Here is a 22227-nt window from a genome sequence, read left to right on the forward strand (position 1 = left end):
AGTTAAATATAGAAATCTCTATCTCTAGATAAACAGTGTCTCCTTGTCCCTTTTGCTCTCTCCTTGGGATGTAAATTAGGGAATTCAAAGGAGATAGAAGGAATTGGACAACAAGTTGCTGAGCCTCAATGAGCTGCTGTGACAGGGCAGCTGTTTGCTTGGCCTTTTGTGGGTCTTCTACTTGAGACACACTGGCCATGCTCTATAACACTGATAGTCACTGGATTGTCTGTACCCTTGGGAACAACTCCTCAGAGGTAGACTAGAAAGCTGTCTAAACTCTGCTACTATATTTTTCTGACATAATAAGCATAACTTATTGAACAGATATAAATCTTTGATGAACTTACAGTGCTTCAAAGTCATTATTTTGACATCAGTAAGTCTTATAGACAGTGAACTGCAGGAGATTAGACAGATGCTGTATTGACCAAAGAAAATACCCTGGAGTTTGCTTTTTGACTAAATCTTTGATACATATTAGCTTTATTTTTATTTGACTCTTATTTTCAGAAGTGAGACACAGCCCAAAGAAACAAAATACCAACCATTAAGATGCTTTTGAGAAAAAACTAGGTCCTTGATAGGGTCACATCTACTCTATAAGTAAAACTTCACAGGAGGAAACCATAGAATCATAGAACTAGAAGGAATATTTAAGACCAACTGGGCAAATTTCCTCCCTTATAGCTAAGGAAAATGAGGTTAAGTGGGGTGTAGTGACTCACCCAAAGGCATGTGGCCAGTTAGTCCTCAACTCTTGACTGTGCATGTCATCGAAGGTGATTTTTAGTGTTTAGTTGCTACCCTTAAACTTTAAATATACAAGTGAATGATATATTCTTCATATAAGTTCATGGAGCGGGATCCCTGGGTGGCGCAGAGGTTTAGCCCCTGTCTTTGGCCCAGGGCGCGATCCTGGAGACCCGGGATCGAATCCCACATCGGGCTCCTGGAGCATGGAGCCTGCTTCTCCCTCTTCCTGTGTCTCTGCCTCTCTCTCTGTGTGTGTGTGACTATCATAAAAAAAAAAAAAAAAAAAAAAAAAAAAAAAAAAAGTTCATGGAGCATAGGTGAAATCTCTAGAAAAAGAGGAAAATTACCAAGAAAACTGCTAAATTTAATACAGAACAAGATACCAAAATTTCACTTATGGACAACTTTTCATTCCCTATTGCCTCACAATGATACAATAAACTGTGGCAAAAACTGGCATATTTGAAGTTGTGTTCACTTGTCCAGGTAGTCAGGATACCACTCAGCAGGCTTTAACTAGTAGTTTTGTAGCCACCAACCAAAAAATTTTACTGGTTCCCCAAATGTCTCATAGTCTAAAGAAATCTGCCTGTTTTATAAAAATACCATAAACCCTCTTGTCATTATTTAAAACTAAATTCAAATGGGATCTTCAAAGATACTGTGCTTGAATTAAAATCATATAAAATCATGTTTAAAATCATTTTAATAATATTTTAGAAATAAGTCTAAACATTTGTTCATATAAAAGAAATACAAAATGTTTTTAATTTAAAGCCATCTCCACCATCCCCAGTAACTCCGTTGTATGAGAGTCTAATTTGCTAATTAGACTGATGATACCTGTCTTCATTGTGAGTTATGGGTAATTAGAAATTATAACTGAACTACTAAAGGAGAATGGACCCTTCACAAGGGCAGTCAACCAGATCATTATTTTGAGGCAAAGCAACCTAATGATTACTGCAAAGTTCAAACTGAAAGAATTGATTTGAACAATAAGATGACTCTATTTGGGGGTCAAACCCTTGGTGCTTTATGGATACCATACAATTCTTTTAGTACATTAAAATGGGTTTTGATCAAAGAAAAATCCACAGAATCAGATAATGTGCCTAGAGGGAAAGGAGACATGCAGAGATAGTGCCCCCTACTCTGCCCCACCCCCACTAAATTCCAGAGAATTTCATATAAACTAAAAGGTAGGGAAAGTCCATACTCCCAGGTAATAAACAACCCTTTCATACGCAGCTACAGAGAATGAGTCCTCCTCGCCCCAGGAGGCTCCTATTAGTCCTAGGGGTCAGGGAGGAAAGAACTAACTGCAGCCCAGACCGCCAAGACCAAGACCAAATTCACAGTGGTACTTGCCAAAGACTAGGAAGGCTTCATGAAAGAACACAAATGAACACTGTTTTGGTGGGTTTAACAAATGTTCACTTCTTTCATCCCCAGTGACCATTGTGACACAATTTCCAGAAGACATTATGTTTCTGCGGTCCACATAACTGGTTTACAAAAAAACTTCTAGAATGACACTTGTTTGTACATTGGAGATACGGAAGGATTTCAGTGCCTGAATAAATTACAGTAATGAGATATGGCGTGTCTTCTTAAACATTTATTACTATGAAAAACCCTGACCAAACACAGGCCTTTCAAAAGCAGCATATAGAGAGCTCTGGGATTGATCACTTGCTACTAACTCCTTGCCTTTGATTGCAAAACTGGGTGCAGGTTTCTGCTTTACTTCCCTAACAGGTTAGTACAATCTGGTCTTATTCACAGGTGGCACTGTGTTGTGCCATCCTTTGGAATTTTCTCTGCAGCTTGCACAGAGAGGAGCAGGGGAGAGAAAGCAAAGAGGAGAGTGGGGGGCAGAAGTTAGTCCCTTTGCACGGCACACCTGTCTTAAAGAGACAGAGATGCTTTGGAGTCAGCCTTTCGGTTGAAAAGCTATGATACTGCCGTCACGTTTTATGTGTTCATTTATTGCTAGCCAAAACCTTTCACTTTTTAAATTTTCAATAAATAGAATATGATGAATTATCAAAATCTCACCAAGAAACAAAAATCCTATGTTTTTCATCTTTCAGACTGAGCATTCAAAGGCATTTCTTCAGCTGGAAATGCTGTTCTTTCTCTTCATAAGTACAGGCAACTTAGGAGGTCTCCAATTATTGACTTAGTGAATGTTTACTGAATGAGCACCGTGAGGTCTCTAACCAAAAGCTGCACCCTCTACCACACTCTAAGTGGAGAAAATCCCCTGATTCCCTTCATAGGTAAAGAAATTCAGGCCAGGAGAATTTACATGACCTATTCATATATTTCACTGATACTGACCTAGTACCCACGTAGGTCTATTCTGACTTCAAATCTGTAATCTTTGCATTTGGTAGTCTGATCTCCATACCTCTGCTCATTACAGGAAGAACAAAATAGAAGGGAACCTATTTTGTGCTAAAACACTTGTTAAAGATCATACCAATATTCTTTTATAGCAAAAATTAGAAAACTAAGTAGTTTTTTACTTGATACATTTGTAAAGCATAGTTATGGGGCAGTCAGAAAAAAAGGAAATTGAGCGTTTGGTTTTTTTGTTTTTTTGGTTTTTTTTAGAGAGAGAGAGAGAAAGAGAGAGCACATGCATGTAGGTGCACAACGGAGGGAAGAGAAGAGGGAGAGGGAGAGAGAGAATCTCAAACAGGCTCCAAGCTCAGTGATTTGCCTAATGCGAGGCTTGATCTCAGGACCCTGAGATCATGACCTGAACCAAAATCAGGAGTAGGACATTTAACCAACTGAGTCACACAGATGTCCTGGAAATTGAGATTTTAAAAAAAATACTACATAAATGAGAAGAAATAAAAATAAAAATTTATGCGTAGAGAAATTCCAATATGAGTAATTCTGAAATCTGTTAAATTGGATTGCAGGGAAGGGAATCATAAATCCTTATGTGAATCCCTATTGCTACAGATCATAGAAGGAGATTTAATAATAATATTGCTTTTGATTGCACACATGCAGGGAAAGTTTGAAAGTGGAACTACAGAACATATTGCATACTAAGATTCTGTTTCTATGAATATTAGATATGACTTGTTAGAAACTCTAGCAAAGCCCTCCTATTGTTTTAGGTACCAAAGAGTAAAAGCATAGGATATAAGTTATATGAGTACATCTTCCACAGAAAGACATCAAACACACTTACTTGGCATTAAAGATCTAAGATATTAATGCATTTTACAACAGCCAGGAGGAAATGTTTTTGCTCTGTAAATAAGCTCTCTGATTCGGTTTGGTTCCTACAGTTTGTTTTTAATTAGGCAAAGAGACATTTTTAAAATTTTTGTTTTCTAACCTTAAATAGCTAAGTTCAAAATGATTGTGTAGTATCTATCTACCTTCTCCTTTTCCTGTCTAATTTTAATAGCAAGTCAGTCCTTTCTACACTTCCAATCAGAAGATGCTAAACTTCTTTATTAGTTTCCTTTTACCCTGGGAGCAGAAGGAGTGGGGGAGAGAATCTGTTTGGTTCTTGTTGATTTGAGAGATATAATTTTTTCTGGTGGTTTTATATGCATTATTTTCAAAACACAGAAATAGGTATGGCTTTGCTGGAAAGAGCCCTCTTGTTGAAAAGAACCCATATGCTGGAATGTTCATCTGACTTTACACAGCAGGAACCAGAGGGCCAATGCTCATTGTGGCAAATGCTGGCCAGGATTAAGCATGGTGGCAGCTGGTCGACAGTTGGCACATGGTACAACTCTCGTGGGTCTATGTCTTCTACAGTGTTGAAACAAAGGGCAGTATTTGCAATTTATGAAGCCTTTTGGAAAGCATAAAATAAAAGAAAAAACCCTCTGGACATAAAATCTTATTAGCGTCTTCGCTCGAGATGAGGAGAGGAGAAAAATGGACGTAAGCTTGGATTCATCATTCACATACACTTAATGCATAAACACCCACGGATAATTCTGTTGCAATTAATGTTTTATGTTCTTTCTCTACACTCTCTGCTTCATTCCTAGAACACTTGAAGGATAAGTTAGAAGAATATATGGCCCGATTTTCCAAAGTCAGGATTGTTCGCACCAAGAAAAGGGAAGGGCTCATCCGGACCCGCCTCTTGGGGGCATCTATGGCCAGAGGAGAAGTCTTGACGTTCCTGGACTCCCACTGTGAAGTCAATGTGAACTGGCTGCCCCCACTCCTTAGTGAGTACGCATACTAATGGTGGCTTTCTGGGGACCAGGGGGGCCTGGGGAATCACCCTCCTTCATAGGGAGTTTGTGGCTTGCTTCTGTTCAGATTGCAATCAACAAAGACTAGAGATCCCTTCTACCATTTTTACAGTGAGAGCCTTGACTTCTGTCTTAACCTCGGCTAAGGACAAGTAGGTAACTAGACAACTACATTAAAATTGACATTTTAGCTACTACCAACTGCAATCTAACTTAAGGCTTGAAAAAGTTTCATTTAGTTTAAACTAAATTCTCCTTTATTGTTCTTATAATCATTAGGTAAATAATAAAAGAAAAAAGTGTTTTTTAAAAAGATTTTATTTATTTATTCATGAGAGACACAGAGAGAGAGGCAGAGACATAGGCAGAGGGAGAAAGAGGCTCCCCTCAGGGAGTCCGATGTGGGACTCAATCCCAGGACCCTGGGGTCACAATCTGAGCCAAAGGTAGATGCCAAACCAATGAGCCACGCAGCAGCCCCAGAAAAAAAAAATACTTAAAAGCTCTAGTTCTAATTACAGTAAGATTAAAACACACTCACTCACCACACACACAGAGCTTAACAATGATTATAGAACTGTTAAGAAATGAGGATAGAAAATTATTCACCCCTAGAATATAATTCAAGTGTAAATGCTCTGACATTTTCTAGAATTTGTAATGCCAGTTCTCCTAGCCACTTCTGGCATGGCTCTGGGGCCCTAAATATATAATCTCCCAAGTTTACGTAGGACCCCCTCAAACACTCCAAGCTACTATCCAGATGACACATCTCACATGCTCACAATATGGCTGAAGAGTAGGGAAAGAAGAAGCCTCTCTATCGCATCACAGTTGAACTGTTAGAAACATGAAAGAAGTAAAAGTCATTCAAGCTAGAAAACACACGTGTGGCTCAGTTGGAGCTTGACTCTTCTGTTTTTTACTTCACAATGAAGTCAGACATAAAGTCCAGTAGTGGACGAGGAATAAATTACAAGCTTGGAAAAAAAAATATATGTTTCTAAGAAGCTCTTGGTGTGCACATACCGTATGACTCCTTATTCTTTTAGATTTCGCTAAATCAACTTTTATTGTAAATATATCCCTGGCCTTGGAGCTAAAGCCAGTAAAAACTGCCTTTACAATAAGCTGCCTCAGAAAGAATGATTTGCTATTGACTACTGTGTAGGATTTCAGCTGGAACCAGCAAAGCTCCATTAGTAAAAGATGTGGGGGGGAAATCAATTGAAACTGTGTAGGATTTAAGACAGGAAATGACCAGCAACTAACACCCCACCGCATCACCAGATCCACACATACCTACACAGATGACTGCCCAGCCATCGTAATCAACAGGAATGTCTCAGTGCTCCTGCGGCCAGAGATTCCTCTGAGCTTTTAATTAAAAGTACCTTGTCCAAGGACATAGCAATTTAGAGTTTCATCAGCAACAGTGAGATTCCTGCAAACTGAATTTGACCTGTATACTGTTGAATACTCAAGGAAGTCAGCAAAAGGCCTAATTTATTTATGAACCAAAGCAATTCCTAAATGCCAATTATCAAGCCTCTGATTGTTCATATGAATCCAACAGGAAAAGAGAGAGAGAGAGAGCAAAAATAAAGAGAAACCCACTTTTTCTCATTAAAACATTTCATTTCCTGTAGGCCTGATGGATAAGAAATGATTCAAGCTCAGGATCACTATCTTTTTTTATTTTCCTCTATCAGTGCCTTGACACATCATCCAAAATGAAAAAACAGGCGGAGCCACACAGTTTCTTGGTTCATTTTTCACCTTGGGATTATACCTGAATTTCAATTTCCCATTAAGAGTCTGTTTGTTTGATCCCTGGAAATTGAAATGTAGGCACAAGCCTTAGATGAAAAATTAGTCATGCTGCTTTCACCCTAAGCTAGAACAGCTGGATGAGAGCTGAAAGGAAATTTGAAGGGAAAGTTGACAGTTAATTTAACATACTCATTCTCTTTGGGTCACCTTGGGACTCCTTGTTGGTCAAGGAACTTGTAAATCAACCTGATTCTGAATTTGATTGAAGAAAGTCACTGAAACCTTAATATTAAAACACCTGCAGAGAGATTTTGAACAGCGCAATGATAGCCCCCTCTGCCAAAGACATCTATGGGGAAACACCATTTAGATAAAGATTAAAACCCTTTACAAGACTTACTCAGGTGAAAATGGATGCTCACAGGGTGCTTGGTGAAGAATCACCTGAAATAGTGCTGGGGCTCTCCCTGTCTACGAGTTAGCTGAAATAATATTAAGGCAACCTCCAGGCTCTCAGAGGCCCTGGGGCCATGCTGTTTACCTTGCCACATACCAGCATTCTATATTCCCCTTACCCTGTTTAATCTTTTTTCTATCACATTTGTCACCTCTGAACGTGCTATATAATTTAAAGATTTATTATGTATATTGATGGTCTTTCCTCTACTGCTAAAGACAGAGATTTTTGTGGTTGTTACTCATTGATATGTTCCCAGAACCTAGAAAAGTGGCAGGCATATAATTTCTATTCAATAAATAGTTGTTGAATTAGGAAGGAAGGAAGGAAGGAAGGAAGGAAGGAAGGAAGGAAGGAAGGAAGGAAGGAAGGAAGGAAGGAAGGAAAGAATATATAAATATGGAGGGGAGACCTTCTACAGAATTCGGTGGTTTCTCCACCCTGCCTTATCAGCATCACCAAAATAATAATACTAAGATAACCAAACCTCATTATTTCTAAAAAATATGTTTTTTAAGATATTTGAATGTATTTTATTCTGCATGCCACATCAGAGTGTCCAAATAACCAGAAAGCAGATGTTCATACTTAAGTTCTGTCAGACAATATGCTTGTTATAATAAATATCAATTGAGTGCACATTCTTGGGAAGAAAGTACAGTTGGCCCCTTAAACTACACAGAGATTAGGAGCACCAACACCCCATACAGTCAAATATTCATGTGTAACTTTGGACTCCACCCAAAACTTCACTACCAATAGCCTAGTGTTGACCAGAAGCCTTACCAATCACATTAACAGTCAATTGACCCTTATTGTGTATGGTATATGTATTATATACCCCACTCTTCCAACAAAGTAAATTAGAAAATAAAATGTTCTTAAGAAAATCATAAGGAAGAGAAAATACATGTATAGCACTGTACTCCATCAGAAAAAGATATATATTTATAAGGGACCTGCGAAGTTCAAATTCGTGTTGTTCAATAGTCAACTGTATGTCACATGTAGCTGTTCTAGGAGACCCAAAGTAGGTAAACGCCAATTCCCTGTGCTATTAAAATCTCACAGTAATAATATTTACATGGAAAAGGAAGGAGCTGGAACCGGAAAAGATATCCCATGAGAAGTACCATGATGGAGAGATAACTGATTTCAGGATTGGACCGTGAAGTAGTTGTCGCATCCTGGGTTTTGCTCTTGAAAGATGAGTGACCTTCAACAAGTTATTTCACTTATCTGAGCTCAGTAACCTCATATGTAAATTGACAATGACAGTAGCAGCCACCTTACAGGGTTGCTAGGAGGATTAGAAATAGCAAGAGTACTGGAGCACTTAGCAGTTGCTCAAGAATTGAGTAGTAGCAGGAATAGTAAGAGTAGTATCAGGCCATCTAATATGTTTTGGGATGAATGAGGAAAGATAAAAATGTATAGCTTTGATAAACAGAGTCTGTATCAAAGGAAAATGGCAAAAGAGAACTTGGCAAAATCTCTGGTAATCCTGAGAGCAAAGAATTCTGTGTGTGATGTGTCAGCATTTAGCGAGAGAGCAGCCATCATGACCATTATAAGATTAGATACTAAAAAACAACAACAAAAAAAAACATACATGAAATTAAATATTTATATTTTGGAACCTCCAGAAAGCAGGACAATATTTTCTCAGAAGCTCCTGCTATATGCTTGAAGGAACACAAGTACTGTTTATACTCCACACATATTGGATGCACTATAAAATGACAGATTGGGGACAGGTCAGAGCAAAAATGTGACAGAGGTAGAGCTAAATGGACTTCTGCAAGTCTCTCTGGGACATAACTTCCTTAAAGGAAAATACAACAGCGCTAATTGTACCTAATCACTGTCCCATCATGTTAAATCCAGGCTTGGAACAGATTTCACAAAGTGCTCTAACAACAGGAAGCCAGGCTACAAACATCATCCCTGCATTAGGAAGGATCTGTAGGATTCTCTTTGCTGAAAAATGATAGATGGCCTAAGCAGGCATGTCATTTCCTATTTTGTGCTTTCATTTTTCAGACCAAATTGCACTAAACCACAAAACCATCGTGTGCCCCATGATCGATGTCATTGACCACAATCATTTTGGGTATGAGGCACAAGCTGGGGATGCCATGCGAGGCGCCTTCGACTGGGAAATGTACTACAAAAGAATCCCCATCCCTCCAGAGCTCCAGAGGGCAGATCCCAGCGACCCTTTTGAGTGAGTAGTGGCTGAGGGAGGGGCCATGGGAGAGAGGGCAGGTAATTCATTTCAGACATGTCAACTTGATACCTGTGAGGACAATTATCTCTAATAAAATGGATGAAAACAGGTGGCGACAATATCCACACCTTGGAGAAAAGTCAGACCTACAAGTTGTAGCAAATTACAAGCTGCGCTGAATACATGGATCACCCCTTGTCAAACTTTGCTAGGCATCAGACGAAGTGTGCCTCTATGAGACTCAGGAAAATGCAGAGTTCACTGAAAATGCATATTCCCTATGTAGATACTCTCCCAGAATCCTCTCCTTCTCTTCAGTTCTATTCTTTTGCCTTTTCCCAAAAGAATCATTTAAATTAACTATTTTACTTCATGTTTTTTGGAAAATTATATAAATACGCAGCAGTGTTTAAGCCTCTGTTTACACTCTGTTGGGAATTAAAAGGGAAAGCAGTCCTTTTGAGTAGGTGCTCTCATACCTTAAACTTGGGCAATTCGATCAAAATGATATATCCAATGTAATCATTGATAACCTTGCCATTAATTTAAGTTCTATATAGATAAGAATCTGCAATAATCTACTGGTTTCTACAAAGTTAAGTCCTTTTTTTTCCAGTGTGGACATGAGAATTGTGCATGTCAAGAAAAAGAAAAAAATATATATATATTTAGCTTACTTTGTTCTCTTAGGTTCTCTTAGGTTCTCTTAGGACCATAAATGGTGAATGGTTAACTTTGTTCAAAAGTTAGCCCAGAGACTGCCCAAGGCATACTATGATCTATTTCTCAGACTGTACCCTTTTGATCATATTAAAATTGTCACAACTTTAAAACTGTTATATATGTTTTCTCAGGACAAGAAAAATGTCTGTGATTGAAACTTTGCATACTTTCTAAAGGTCTGTTTAAAATGTGTTAAAATCAATATTGTCTTTTCATTAATAATATGGCAAGTAAAAGTTTCAGTGGAGAAGCTCCCAAGCATAAAAACCACTCCTGTAACATTAACCCTTTAAACTACAAAAAATAAATTATAAACATCGGGAAAATGTTTCTTGCAATTCTAGTCTCTAGAGAGATAAACTCTCAGGAAAGCTGAGGGGATTTCTGAAAACAGTAGCCTGATAGAAAGGGAGACATAAATGATTTCTTTTGTAATATGAAGCACGCTTATCAAGTATCCAGAATTTCTGAAGTCCTCATCATACTCTGAAATTGCTGGAGAGTTTTTTGAGAAGAAATTATAAACTCCCATTGTTTCTCTTTCAAATGCTTTGGCCAAGATTTCAAGGACATTCAAAACTACTAGAAAAGGTCTTTAGAGATGGAGTTTCCAGTAAGCATTTGAAGAGGGCTGGAGAGATGTTCATTGGGCTTTCCTGAAGTTAGCCATCCAAAAACCTTGGCAACAGGGCTTATGGGAAGGATTTAAAGCCAGGTTGAGGTTTGGGGGAGGATACTACAGGACCCTAAATATGGTGAAACTGTCACTGGATGGCAGCTGACTGGGGAAGACCATAGTCTGATTTCTGCTCCCTGAGGCTGCCATGTTTTCAGGGCTAGTATTCAATGAAGATGATTTTCCAAATACTCTCATAGTGACTGGCTTATAATGACCTTTTCCTTTGCTTCCACTGCAGTAGCCGAGTGGGGCTCCTGCTTTGGCCAGAAACTGGTTCACAATGCCTACCAAGGGAATCTGAGTTGGGGAAAATTATGAAAGTATACTCAGTCCCTGCACTGACAGTTGAAATGTTTTGTCAGGCAGACCCTGGCTGTGGCTATCACCCTATCAGGCACCTTGCTTAACCCCAGAGCTTGCAGAGTTGGTGGCTTTCAGAATTAAATTACCTCTTGTTCCTGTCACCTACTTCGGCAGATGCTTTCCGTCAAAGATTGCATTTGTCTCTTGAATACTACTGCTTTTCTGGCTTTTAATTCCCTTTGATTCCTAGGAATGTGGACACTTTAGCCTTTTGTAATAAATGTAGCTTCCAAGATATGTCCACTTTGATCTTAAAAATTGCATTTGCCTTTCTGATAATAAAAGAATGGTTACCCAAGCAGCTATGAGCAGTGTATCAGCAATTCCATTATCTCCATAGTCACCTGTATGTGTTCATAAACAGGCAGACGTGCTTTAGGCTAAAACTTGCTTCTCTAGTTGCAAAGCTTTAAGATACACAGAGTGAACGCAGTCTATGTAAATATCTCTCTCATGGACTTTCATGCTTCAAGTGGCTTCTACAAGGGGTGTGTGATTTTCTGTGGGAGGCGGGGAGAGGAGGCTAAAAAGACAAGAAGAAAGGAAGTGAAGAGGAATATGAAAATGCATCTCAAGCCCCAGGACTTTCCATGCAATATATGTGCAAACTTTATCTTTTTGCAACAAGTTTATCAAATGTCTGAAGTGGCAAGATCTTCATTTCTCACTTATTCTGCCATTATTGAGTTTCTGGCTGTATTGACTATAATAGTGAGTTTTCTTAATCTGCAAATCCTGTGAAATTAGTGGGGCATGAACAGTAATTATTAATGAGCTGAATTGATAATTTCAGGGTATTATACTAATGCATCTGTGTTATTTCTCAAATATTTGGCTTCAGTTACAATGCGTATATGGGTCAGGGTATAAACTGCATTCCCCAATATAGGTTACATGGTTGAAAGAGTTCAAAATCTATCAACTTCCTAAAATGGGAATCAAGACCTTCAACAATCTGCCTAGGAGGGGAAAGGAGAACTTGCAGATAACTTGGAACACAAGAAAAGATTTATTTACATTTGTAAAGGGATATGGTTTTCAGACAAACTGCTCCTAGAATAGGAGAGAAAACACAATATTTGTAGTTCAAATTATCATATGGCAATAACAATTCTAATTGGATTGAATACATCTGAAAAACATTCTTGTCTTCTGAAAAAAAAATGCAGTACTCGCTTTTTCTGATGGCTTATATCATGATGTAATGCTTTTAGGAAATTCTTGTTATCCGTGGATTTTATAGTTTCCTTATTCCTGGTTTATCTCTAATCCTGGGCACTTAGTAATGTAAGCTTTTTCTGCGTGACAAAACACAATATGCTCCTTTAGTTCATGATGACAAAGAGGAAGATGTTCATTTGCTTTCTGACCACTAACTTACTTTTCCAATCTTATCTCAGGATCTAAAAGTTTAGAAAAGACCAAGAAGAAATTATCTTATACAACTTCCCTTTAATATAAGCAACCACTAGACAATGTCTAAGAAAGGTGACTGGCCTCTTTTTGGACTTGTGAGGAAAGTAGTATTTGCTACCTCAAAAGATGGTACGTTCCATTAGACCAATGGACAGAACTTTTTCCCTTATACTAGGGAATCTGCTTCCCTAATCCCAAATTGTCCTACTTAAGATAAAAGGAATGTCTAATTCCTCTTTGATGATAGAGCTGTTAAAAGTATTTTAAAACAGCTGATATGCTTATTCCTCTAAGGGGGAAGAAAAAGGAACTTCTTTTCCTTTTCTGGGCTCAATACCTCCATGCCTTTCAGGTCCTCCACAATCCCGTGAAAGTTCATGCTCATTGATGTAAATGTTCAACATAGGTCAATTCACTTTACTACTGTAGTCTCATCCCCATTTCCCCAACTTGTTCACATGGATAGCATGAAATAGTCCATTTACTGTTATCAGGGACTCAGGCCCTAAGGTATGAGTCTGTAAATCATAGAAATAAAGTTAATTTCTAGGGAATTTGCACTCCCTAGATATCATGCTTCCTTTTGCCTAAGTTCTCATGATCAATTCAGCAGACCATTCAATTTTCAACTTTGTTGTATTTTTCAGAATCCACCTATCTCCTGTCATTGATTTGCAAATAAATTACCTTCATTCGGTCAGTCTTCCTCAGGCAGATCTTCACAATTCCTCAAGGACTTCTAAAACTTGTAGTTTTAGTCATCATGAATGGAACTCCTATATGTGGTCATTAGAGAGGACACACATTCTCTATTGTCTACCCATGTATATCATCAATTTCCAAAATTTAAAGAATAAGGATATCTACACCTGGGGGGAGAATAACTTTACAGGCTACAAATGCCCATTTATTGTCTCAGAAACCCCTATGTCCACAAACACATAATTTTGAATGCAGTGACTCCTCATCTAGGCCAGTTCCTAACCTAGAAATACCTCAAGGCATGAACAGTAATGCTCTTAGCAGGGTGTGAGAATAGCTGAGATCTACTTGGTGCTCTGCTCAGAAGACCATGGAGTCAGGTTTGTGTTGACTAGCAGGAAGAAGAAGGGGTTCTTTCACCTTTGGTGGGCACAAAAGCTTCACTTCATTAATACAAAGAAGAGAACAATTGACAATGAAGTTACTTGTTGCCTGGAGTAAACAACTAGCTTTTGTCAGATTTTAAGGATTGCCTTGATTAACATTCAAAATGTTAACATCTCCCTTGGGTAAATTCCAATGGGGATTTAGTAGCACCTTAGTTTACTCAGAATTTGAAAGTAAAGATAATCTCTTTTACTCAAAGCTTTTTCCATGTGGGTTTTGATCAAATATTGGTCACCCTGAATTGAATCAAAATTAGTAAGGAATAAAACTGTCTCCCCATGGAAAAAGGAACTGGTCAAATCATGAACTTACTATATAGGATGTAAAGAAAGAAAAGGTGACTTCAAAGGTCTTCTCCACTTTCATCTCGCGAATTGAATCTGATATTGCTCATTTTCCCTTTTTTTCTGTTCAGCCCTTATTGGGCCACTTCAACAGGTGGCCATCTGTTTGGTTGGGTAGGAGAATGTTCTTTCACTCTACTTCTCAAGCTAAATCAATATTCTCATGAATTTTGCTGTGATCTCCAAGTGCTTGCTTCCACACTTTGCCCCCTTTCCTCAAAAACTCAAATTGATGCCTACAATCTACCACAGGCCTCAACCTCCAAACAGATAATTCTATATGAATGAGGTTTTAAAATTGTAGTCTCAAACTTTTAAGGGGATTAGGTTGAAAAATACATTCATCAATTTAGTCTAGTGATGAATTCCAGGAGTGAAATAGGACTTTAGCTTTCCAAAACCTTGCTTGAACTTCACATTATTCCAGAAGACAATTTATCTAGTCAAATAACATGTCTCAATAAGCCTATGCAATATGCAATACAAAACCTAAATTAGTCTAGCGTTTCACACTATGTAAAGCACTTCATCTCATTATCTAATTGATCCCTTGTAATATCTGTGGCACAGGAAAAAGTAGCTATTGTTATTTTTCTGATTCTGCAAATAAAGAGACAGTGAAAAAAATTAACTAATAAGAGGCAACTTCAGGACTTCAATCGACATCTTCATTGATTCATTCAGATCTCAAATTTTGGGTTTAATCAATCTCATAGGATTCAAATCAATGCTTTCTTTCATTCATTCAGAGTTTAAATCCTAGAGGTAATCAATACTTTTCCTCTCCTTTGCAGAGAAACTTAAGCACCCATTAAGTGAAATAGTTTTATCAATTAATGTCTCATAGTGAGCCTGTAAGAAGAGCAAGAAAAGAACCAGATTGCCTCATTGCTCGTACTGTGTTCTTATCGGTAGACTGAACTAGAGCTGGTAGGTTGAAAATGTCAGCTTTCAGTTTCTTCCTAATGAAGGGAAATGTCAACAATGCCAGCTTCTGATCTGTTTATAACAAGATCTAATTCAATATTTGACAACCGCAAAAGGACAAAATGTTTAGGGGAAAATGCTGCCAAATTCCTAACTGGTGTCCTAACTACAGAGGGTGAGAATAAAGGAACAGAAATGGCTCAAGGGTCTTAAAAACTAATTAAAACATTGATTAAAATCGGTCTTCCTCAAAAGCTCCAAATGAAATCCCACTGAAGACTTTTTTTCTTAAACACGAAGTAAAATACTGTTTCACAGCAAACTTGTTAATTACCGGTCTCTCCCATCTGAAGACCCCTCCTCATGGCTTGCTGTCCCTGGGCTCTTCGGCTGCCCTAGTCCTGGATTTCTGGGGGAATCACCATCTATAAACAATTCTCACTAATGGATCACGAGAATACTTCTCCCTTCTCAGGTCTGCTCCCCAGAAAATGATTTCCTTGCCTCCTTCTCCATTGGGAATGATCTTTACCGCAGGAAGATGCTCCCTACTATTTTCTTCTATCTTCAGCATCCAGAAAAACATTAGCAAATCAATTCCTAACTTAACAATCACTGCCATTATTCTAGTGGTGCAGTCCTGTTCTTTCCTCTACCCTGCTCTCTTGAGATTGCAGGGTTTTTGAGGCAACTCTGGCTTTTTGGTGCCCTCTTTCTGGTTTCTAAGCCTGGGTTTGGACTTTTGAAACTTTTGTTTCTACCATTGCTCCTGTGAAGAGTTATTGAATGACAGGAGACCTAGAAGGTCTTACTATTTTGAAAGGAAGTGAAACTTAGTCCTTCATCCTGAGAGAGATTTTTTTTTTAATTTTTATTTATTCATGATAGGCACACAGTGAGAGAGAGAGAGGCAGAGACACAGGCAGAGGGAGAAGCAGGCTCCATGCACCGGGAGCCCGACGTGGGACTCGATCCCGGATCTCCAGGATCGCGCCCTGGGCCAAAGGCAGGCGCCAAACCGCTGCGCCACCCAGGGATCCCCTGAGAGAGATTTTTATCCCTGTTTACCAGTCACCCAGGACTGTGGTCCCAGTGGGACCCTGGGTCACCCTACTCTTCTCTATCCAAACCTTGCCATGACTGTTGTTCTAACTAGCTCCCATCCTTTTCTATGATAACATAATCTCTTGAACCTGGGACTTCCCGTTCTTTTTTTAAAACATTTTATTTATTTATTCTTGAGAGACATAGAGAGAGAGGCAGACATAGGCAGAAGGAGAAGCAGGCTCCCCACGACTTGATCCCAGGACCCCGGGATTACAACCTGAGCCAAAGGCAGACACTCAACCACTGAACCACCCAGGTGCCCCTGGACTTCCAACTCTTATTCTTGGTCTTGCTTCACTACTGCCAGGTTAGTTAGCCCCTTTGTCGCCAGACTTGAGACTGAATTTCTCATTTCATGCACCCCCGGGCAGAATCAGCCAATCACCTCCAGACCTCCAGGGCCATCCAACAGTTATCAGTAAACCTGTACCACTTAAGACTTAGCAATGGCTTCCTATGTGTCAAAGAACTGTGGAGCTCACAATGGGTTGTCCATTTACCAATTCTTTTGACCATGAACCACTTTCCTGTGCTTCCCAAACAGGTGTCCTCAGTCCATGTTTCCATCTCATGTGTGATAACTGTTTTCCATGTCCTTCCCCCCACTTCCCAAGATGTGACCTGACTCTACCTGCATTCACTCCTTATCTGGATTATTTTATGGGTTCTATGCTCTGTGATATAATTACACTCTGACCAGATCTCCTGTTTGTGAAACCCCAGCTGTCTCTCACCAAACTTCTACTAGCATTTACCTGAGGAGAAAACCTCCATGAACTTGTGAAAGTATTGTCACAGCCTCCTTTCTAGTAGTCAAGGTTCAGCCATATTTACTCTTCCCATGACAACCTCACACCAGAGTGTGGCAAAACTGAACAGAACCCTCTTTCATCACCCAACTCTCTCCTCTCTTAGCAAACAGGAATATAGACTCAAGGCTTGCACACCATCAGCTTTATTTTCTTACCTGAGGCTTCCCTGCTGAAATACTTGCTCCAGCTCTGCTGTCTCCTTCACTTCCTCCTCCAAGCAACCCCTCCTCTTTTCTGCTCTATTTATTGCTAATACAGGTACTAGAATGAAAACTCCGTGAGGATAGGGAGGACTATTTTGTTCAATTTATTCAGCCCTGCATCACTAGTACCTAGTTCCTGCTCATAACAGGCACTCAATAAGTATTTATTGAGTGGATGAAATAAATGTTAAGTTCAGGAGAGGAAATGATCCAACAAGGCTGTGTGTATTTGAAGAAGAGGTGAGCTTTTCAGAAAAAGCAGCTAAGGAAATGCTATGGCACAGTATTTGCTAAACACAATATTCATAGGGTTTCACCATACAGACTCATTTGAATACAATGGAAATTCTTACAGGGGAGTGATAGAAAATAAAAATAAATAAATACATTCTGGTTGAAACCAATCTTCAGAAGGATTTTGTTCTGCACATAGAAAAAAGAGAGATGGTAAAGGAATGCTTTAGGAAAAGCTATCTGGAAGCAGAAGGCCTTCCTGGAATAACATATTATAAATAACAAAATCATTTTTAAAACCACAATACAGAAAGTAACAAAATCTTTAACAAAGAGGCAAATTCTCAATAAAGTAATGATATTAACCTTTCAGTTCTATTTCTAACAAATACCAAGAGTCTATAAGATCTTGAGCTAATAAAGCCTGAGTGGCTCAGTAGGTTAAGCATCTGGACTCTTGATCTCACTTTGGGTCTTGATCTGAGGAGTTGTGAGTTAAGCCCAATGTTGGGCTCCATGGAGCCTATTTAAAAACAAAAATCTCAGGCTGTCTAGATTCTGGGCAACATCTACAACCCATGGGAGCAGTGCACTATGAAGGAGCTGCCAGAAAGGCTATGCTTGAGTACAGGGCTGGAGGGACCAGTGGACTTGGTGAAGATTATGGTCTTAGAGGGTAGATAAGCATAACAAGCTTGGACAACAGGTACAGATCTGAAGGTCTAGGTAAAAAATAAATCTTTACATGGGGTGTTCAGAGGAAGCCTTGAATGTTTATATGGAAAGAAATGATGAATCGTAGAATCTGTATCCAGGAGTCAGATGGCCATGGCTTCATGATGCTGAGATGACATTGGGCCTGAGCAAAGAATCAGAGAAGAGAAGGGTTTATGACTTGACCAAAGAGCTGGACAGTAGGCAACTGAAAAACTCTAGTCCTAAACTCTCTATATGGAAATAGAACACATTTGGCTGCAAGGGCTATCGGTCTGAACCCAATTCCATTATATATATCACTATTATTATCTTATATTATTATTTTATATTTTTACAATGATTATGTTATAATTATGATGGTTATATTGCCATCATATATACAATTACAACTACATAAGTTTTGCTTATAAATCACTTCAAATTGTTTTTCAAAGAGAATGCATAGATATGAATCATAGGAGCAAAAAAAAAGAGACAAAGCCTGGCTTTGAGTCTTTGCTGATGTCTTCTGAGGTGGGTAGTCTTCATCCAGATCATATGCAGTGGTAGGTGAATGTCTCAGTCCAATCAGGTTGCTATAAACAAAATATCGCACATTGAGTGGTTTATAAACAACAGAAACTTAGTTCTCACAGTTATAGAGACTGAGAAGTCCAAGATCAAGGCACTGGAAGATTTGGTGGTGGTGGGAGGCCTCTTCCCAGTTCACAGTGGTGTTGGGAGGGATCCCTCTCCTCCAGCAGAAGGGGCAAGGGAGCTTTCTGGTGCCTTTTTCATAAGGGTGCTAATCCCATTCATGAGGGCTTCATCCTCATGATCTAATCACCTCCCAAGCTCCCTGCCTCTAAACACCATTGCATTGGGGGGCTAGGCTTCATATGAATTGGGGGCGGGGGGACACAAATATTCAGTCCACAGCAGTGAGACTGTGCTCAGAGCAGAGTCATACATACAACTGAAAAGATTCAGAAATGAGGCAATTCCTATCTCAATTCTCTAAGAAAGAGCAAAAATAAAATAGAGTAATGCATATACTCCCCTTGAGTCATATTAGAAAAGTAATATAATTTTATTTGCTTACCTGTAACTGAAATAGTTGGTCTTTATTGTTTGGTGTTCCAATTATCTATTTGTTGCCCAGGAGCAGTACCTAGAGTGAGGCCACATTCATGGAGGTCATGTTCACTGGTTTTAATCAAGACCATCATTCTTCCCATCGAAGAAATAATCAGAAAATGGTCGTAACGCCAAATGGCAGGGATAATATTTGGAGTTTTGTTTGTTTGTTTGGTTGGTTGGTTTGGGGGTTTTGGGTTTTTTTTAATCTAATATTTCTTGGATAGATCCATCCGGAACTATGTTAAAGAGGAGAGAATGTCTGTTTTTGTTTCTTGGAGTGCTAGTAAAAATTGGACAAAATGAACTTTGAGAAAGGGAGATTACATGGCATAACTCACTGGAAAGGCAGTGACCCAGCCACCTGTCAGGATGGAAGGCCTCATGCTGGCTGGGTGGTGGTGAGCCAAGGTCTTCAAGCTATAGTCTCTTACCCAAAAGTGACCTGGAGGACACCTTCCAGGTCAAACCCTCTTCAGTTATGGAACTCTGTGGCAACACCAAGACATCTGTTGTTTACATTTCTTCATCCCACGTTTTGGCTTGTTCTTCCATCAGTGGGAGCAAGAATGGAAGACAAAGAGTGAACTTGGCCTAAATCTGGCTTATGGAATCAGCTGAACCAGCGCAGTGGAGCAGAAGATTCACAAGGCCAGACAGGTTTCCAGGCTGCACCAGACTGGGAGGAAAACTTATCCAGGGCTTTCAGAAGTGGTACACAAAGGAAGAAATTGAGCAAAGAAAGACAAGTTAGAAGTTAAATGGGACCCCCTAAAAAAAGAATTTCATCATTAGCCAGAAAAAAGGAAGCTGGCCTGAATGGCATAAGTGGAAGCTAACAGTGAAGGGCAAGGCAGTGTGTGACCAGCAAGAGAAAGTTGGGGATCCATGCTTCCATAATGCCAACGTGGGAGCAGGCGATAGACATCCTATCTCTCTCCAACTCCACAAGTTTAAAAGTTAGAGAAGAAAACAGACCTGCCAAGTATTTTTCATTTGGTTAACACCACCCCAAGAATTAAATTTGTATTTTGTATAGTAATAAAAATCAGCATCTGGACAATAATTCTAGCTTATAGGACAGGTCTCGAACATACAGTCACAACTCAAATGCAGGAGAGTGTAACCTTCATCTCTATAACTGAACCCAACAGAGCTGCCGAACCCTGCTTCCATGAGAGTGAGCAGGTCTGCTCCTGGCACATGCAGGGCCCAGGCCAAGAGTGCAAGCAAAGGCCTAGGTGGCTTATGTCTAAACGTTTAGAAGTTATGCATCAAACTAGCACCCTACTGAATTTTGTTCTATCCTACTATCTTGATAAATAAACCCACAAATCAACCTGGAGGGCCAGATGTGCGTGTAGAATTCCTCTGTGAAGGTCTACGGGTTGTTACAGCAGTCTGCGGCAATATGGCCGCACGTGGCTGACCTCTTTCTCATTCGACTTGTTCTGCCTGCATCTTGACGGCCTGTGGGGACATGCAGGCTGAAGCCCACATGTGCTATTCCATCCACAAAAATAGCCATCCTTTGGGCACCCCTCAGGTTGAAGCATAAACTCCAAGCCACAGATGGGGATCAAAGGAGATGTCACAGGCCTTAGAAGCAGGCTTGGAACGCTTTGTATAAAGAAAAATGCAAACTCCCATACATAGTTTATAAGAGGTTTGTAGGGGTACATCTCTTAGCCTCAGGGGTGACCCATCCCGTGGGGGGGAAACATTCAAAGTTGTTCAGAGCATGGTCTCTCTTACTGGGTCTGAGGTCACTGGACACCAGTGAGCCCTTGATCTCACCAAGACACCTTCTGATCCAGAATTTGGTCTCTTTCAGGTAGTTCCCAGTCAATTCTCAATTCAGACCCAGTCCATGCAAAATCTAAGTCCATATGAGGATTGTTTTCCTTTCCAAATTGCTCAGCTCAGATTTCTTCTAGTCTCCTTCTCCCTGGGATGGCATCCTGGTACTAGGGATTGTCATGATAGGGGACATGGGCTCTCTAAAGTTTTGTATTTTTTGCTAGCCTCCTCTGGATTCAGATTGCATGTAGCAGATCTTCAAAAAGAGGTCTTTGTCCTCACTGAATACCTTGCTACAGTGTCCACTGCTGTCACATCTCTGTCTTGTCTCTTGGAATGGTATGACCACCCTCCCTTTGACTTGGCCTTATCTAAGTGCTAAGATTTCATTAAATACTAGTCCTGGAGACCCAGTTGCATGCTCTAACTGATCCCTAGCTTTGGTTTGTTCAGCCCCAAACCTCAGAGATGGAAGGTTCTTTCCCTACATTGTGTCTATCTTGTCAGCTGTTCTGGATTTCAAGTCTCGTTTATGTACCTCTTGGCCCTTTCCCAGACAGACAAGAAGAACATCTGGCTGTCCTCCACACATATGCAGGCTACGGGGACCTAGAAGGCCCTATCTCATGCCCCAAGTCTAACTAACCACATCATACCACCCATTCATGCTAATAAGCTGCCTCGTGTTGGTCCAGGACCCCTCTTCTAGCTTCCAGTAGCCTCCTGCATTCCTTGTCTTGGGGACATATCATGCCAATCCTCCAACTTCAGCGATGTTCTCCTACGTGTCTTCACAATGTCTTCCTCTGTATGTGTATTAGATGAAACGTAGGGAAGAAAAGTTACAAGATAAGAGAGGCGAATGCAGATATCTACCACCCAACCAAAAGCATTGTGGAAGCAGGGAGAACAGATGGAGAGAAGGAGAGAAACAGGGCTCCGTCCACAAGGTCAGCAAAGAGCATGTCTATGCATCTGGCTGTGTCCTTAACCACTTCACACAGTAATTGCTGATAGTGATAGGTGCTAAATGAGTATTTGTTGGGTGAAGAAATGAGTAGAAAGTATTTACAGGAATACTTTGGTCTGATGAATATTTTCTAACAGTTTTATTTTAAAAATTCCATAGAAGTTCTGGATAACTAAACAACTCTGAGAAACTAAATTA

At 39.7% G+C, this 22227-nt stretch overlaps 1 protein-coding gene and 1 long non-coding RNA gene across 4 annotated transcripts in view; one reads left to right on the forward strand and one right to left on the reverse strand.

The window, feature by feature from the left end:
- LOC102154576 overlaps positions 1-11513 on the reverse strand; it is a 30568-nt gene extending 19055 nt beyond the window's left edge. For all 3 annotated transcript variants that reach the window (XR_005378554.1, XR_005378552.1, XR_005378553.1), the window contains exon 1: positions 11321-11513. This is a non-coding gene — a long non-coding RNA (uncharacterized LOC102154576). The remainder of the gene's footprint in view (positions 1-11320) is intronic.
- The window catches only part of GALNTL6 (polypeptide N-acetylgalactosaminyltransferase like 6), a 1157792-nt gene that overhangs the window by 948905 nt on the left and 186660 nt on the right, over positions 1-22227 (forward strand). The window contains exons 6-7 of the mRNA XM_038573594.1: positions 4797-4982; positions 9283-9466. Of these exons, the coding sequence (XP_038429522.1) occupies positions 4797-4982; positions 9283-9466 (370 nt within the window). The remainder of the gene's footprint in view (positions 1-4796; positions 4983-9282; positions 9467-22227) is intronic.

The sequence above is a fragment of the Canis lupus genome, chromosome 25 (genome assembly GCF_011100685.1).
Source record: "Canis lupus familiaris isolate Mischka breed German Shepherd chromosome 25, alternate assembly UU_Cfam_GSD_1.0, whole genome shotgun sequence".
In the NCBI taxonomy this organism is placed as follows: domain Eukaryota; kingdom Metazoa; phylum Chordata; class Mammalia; order Carnivora; family Canidae; genus Canis; species Canis lupus.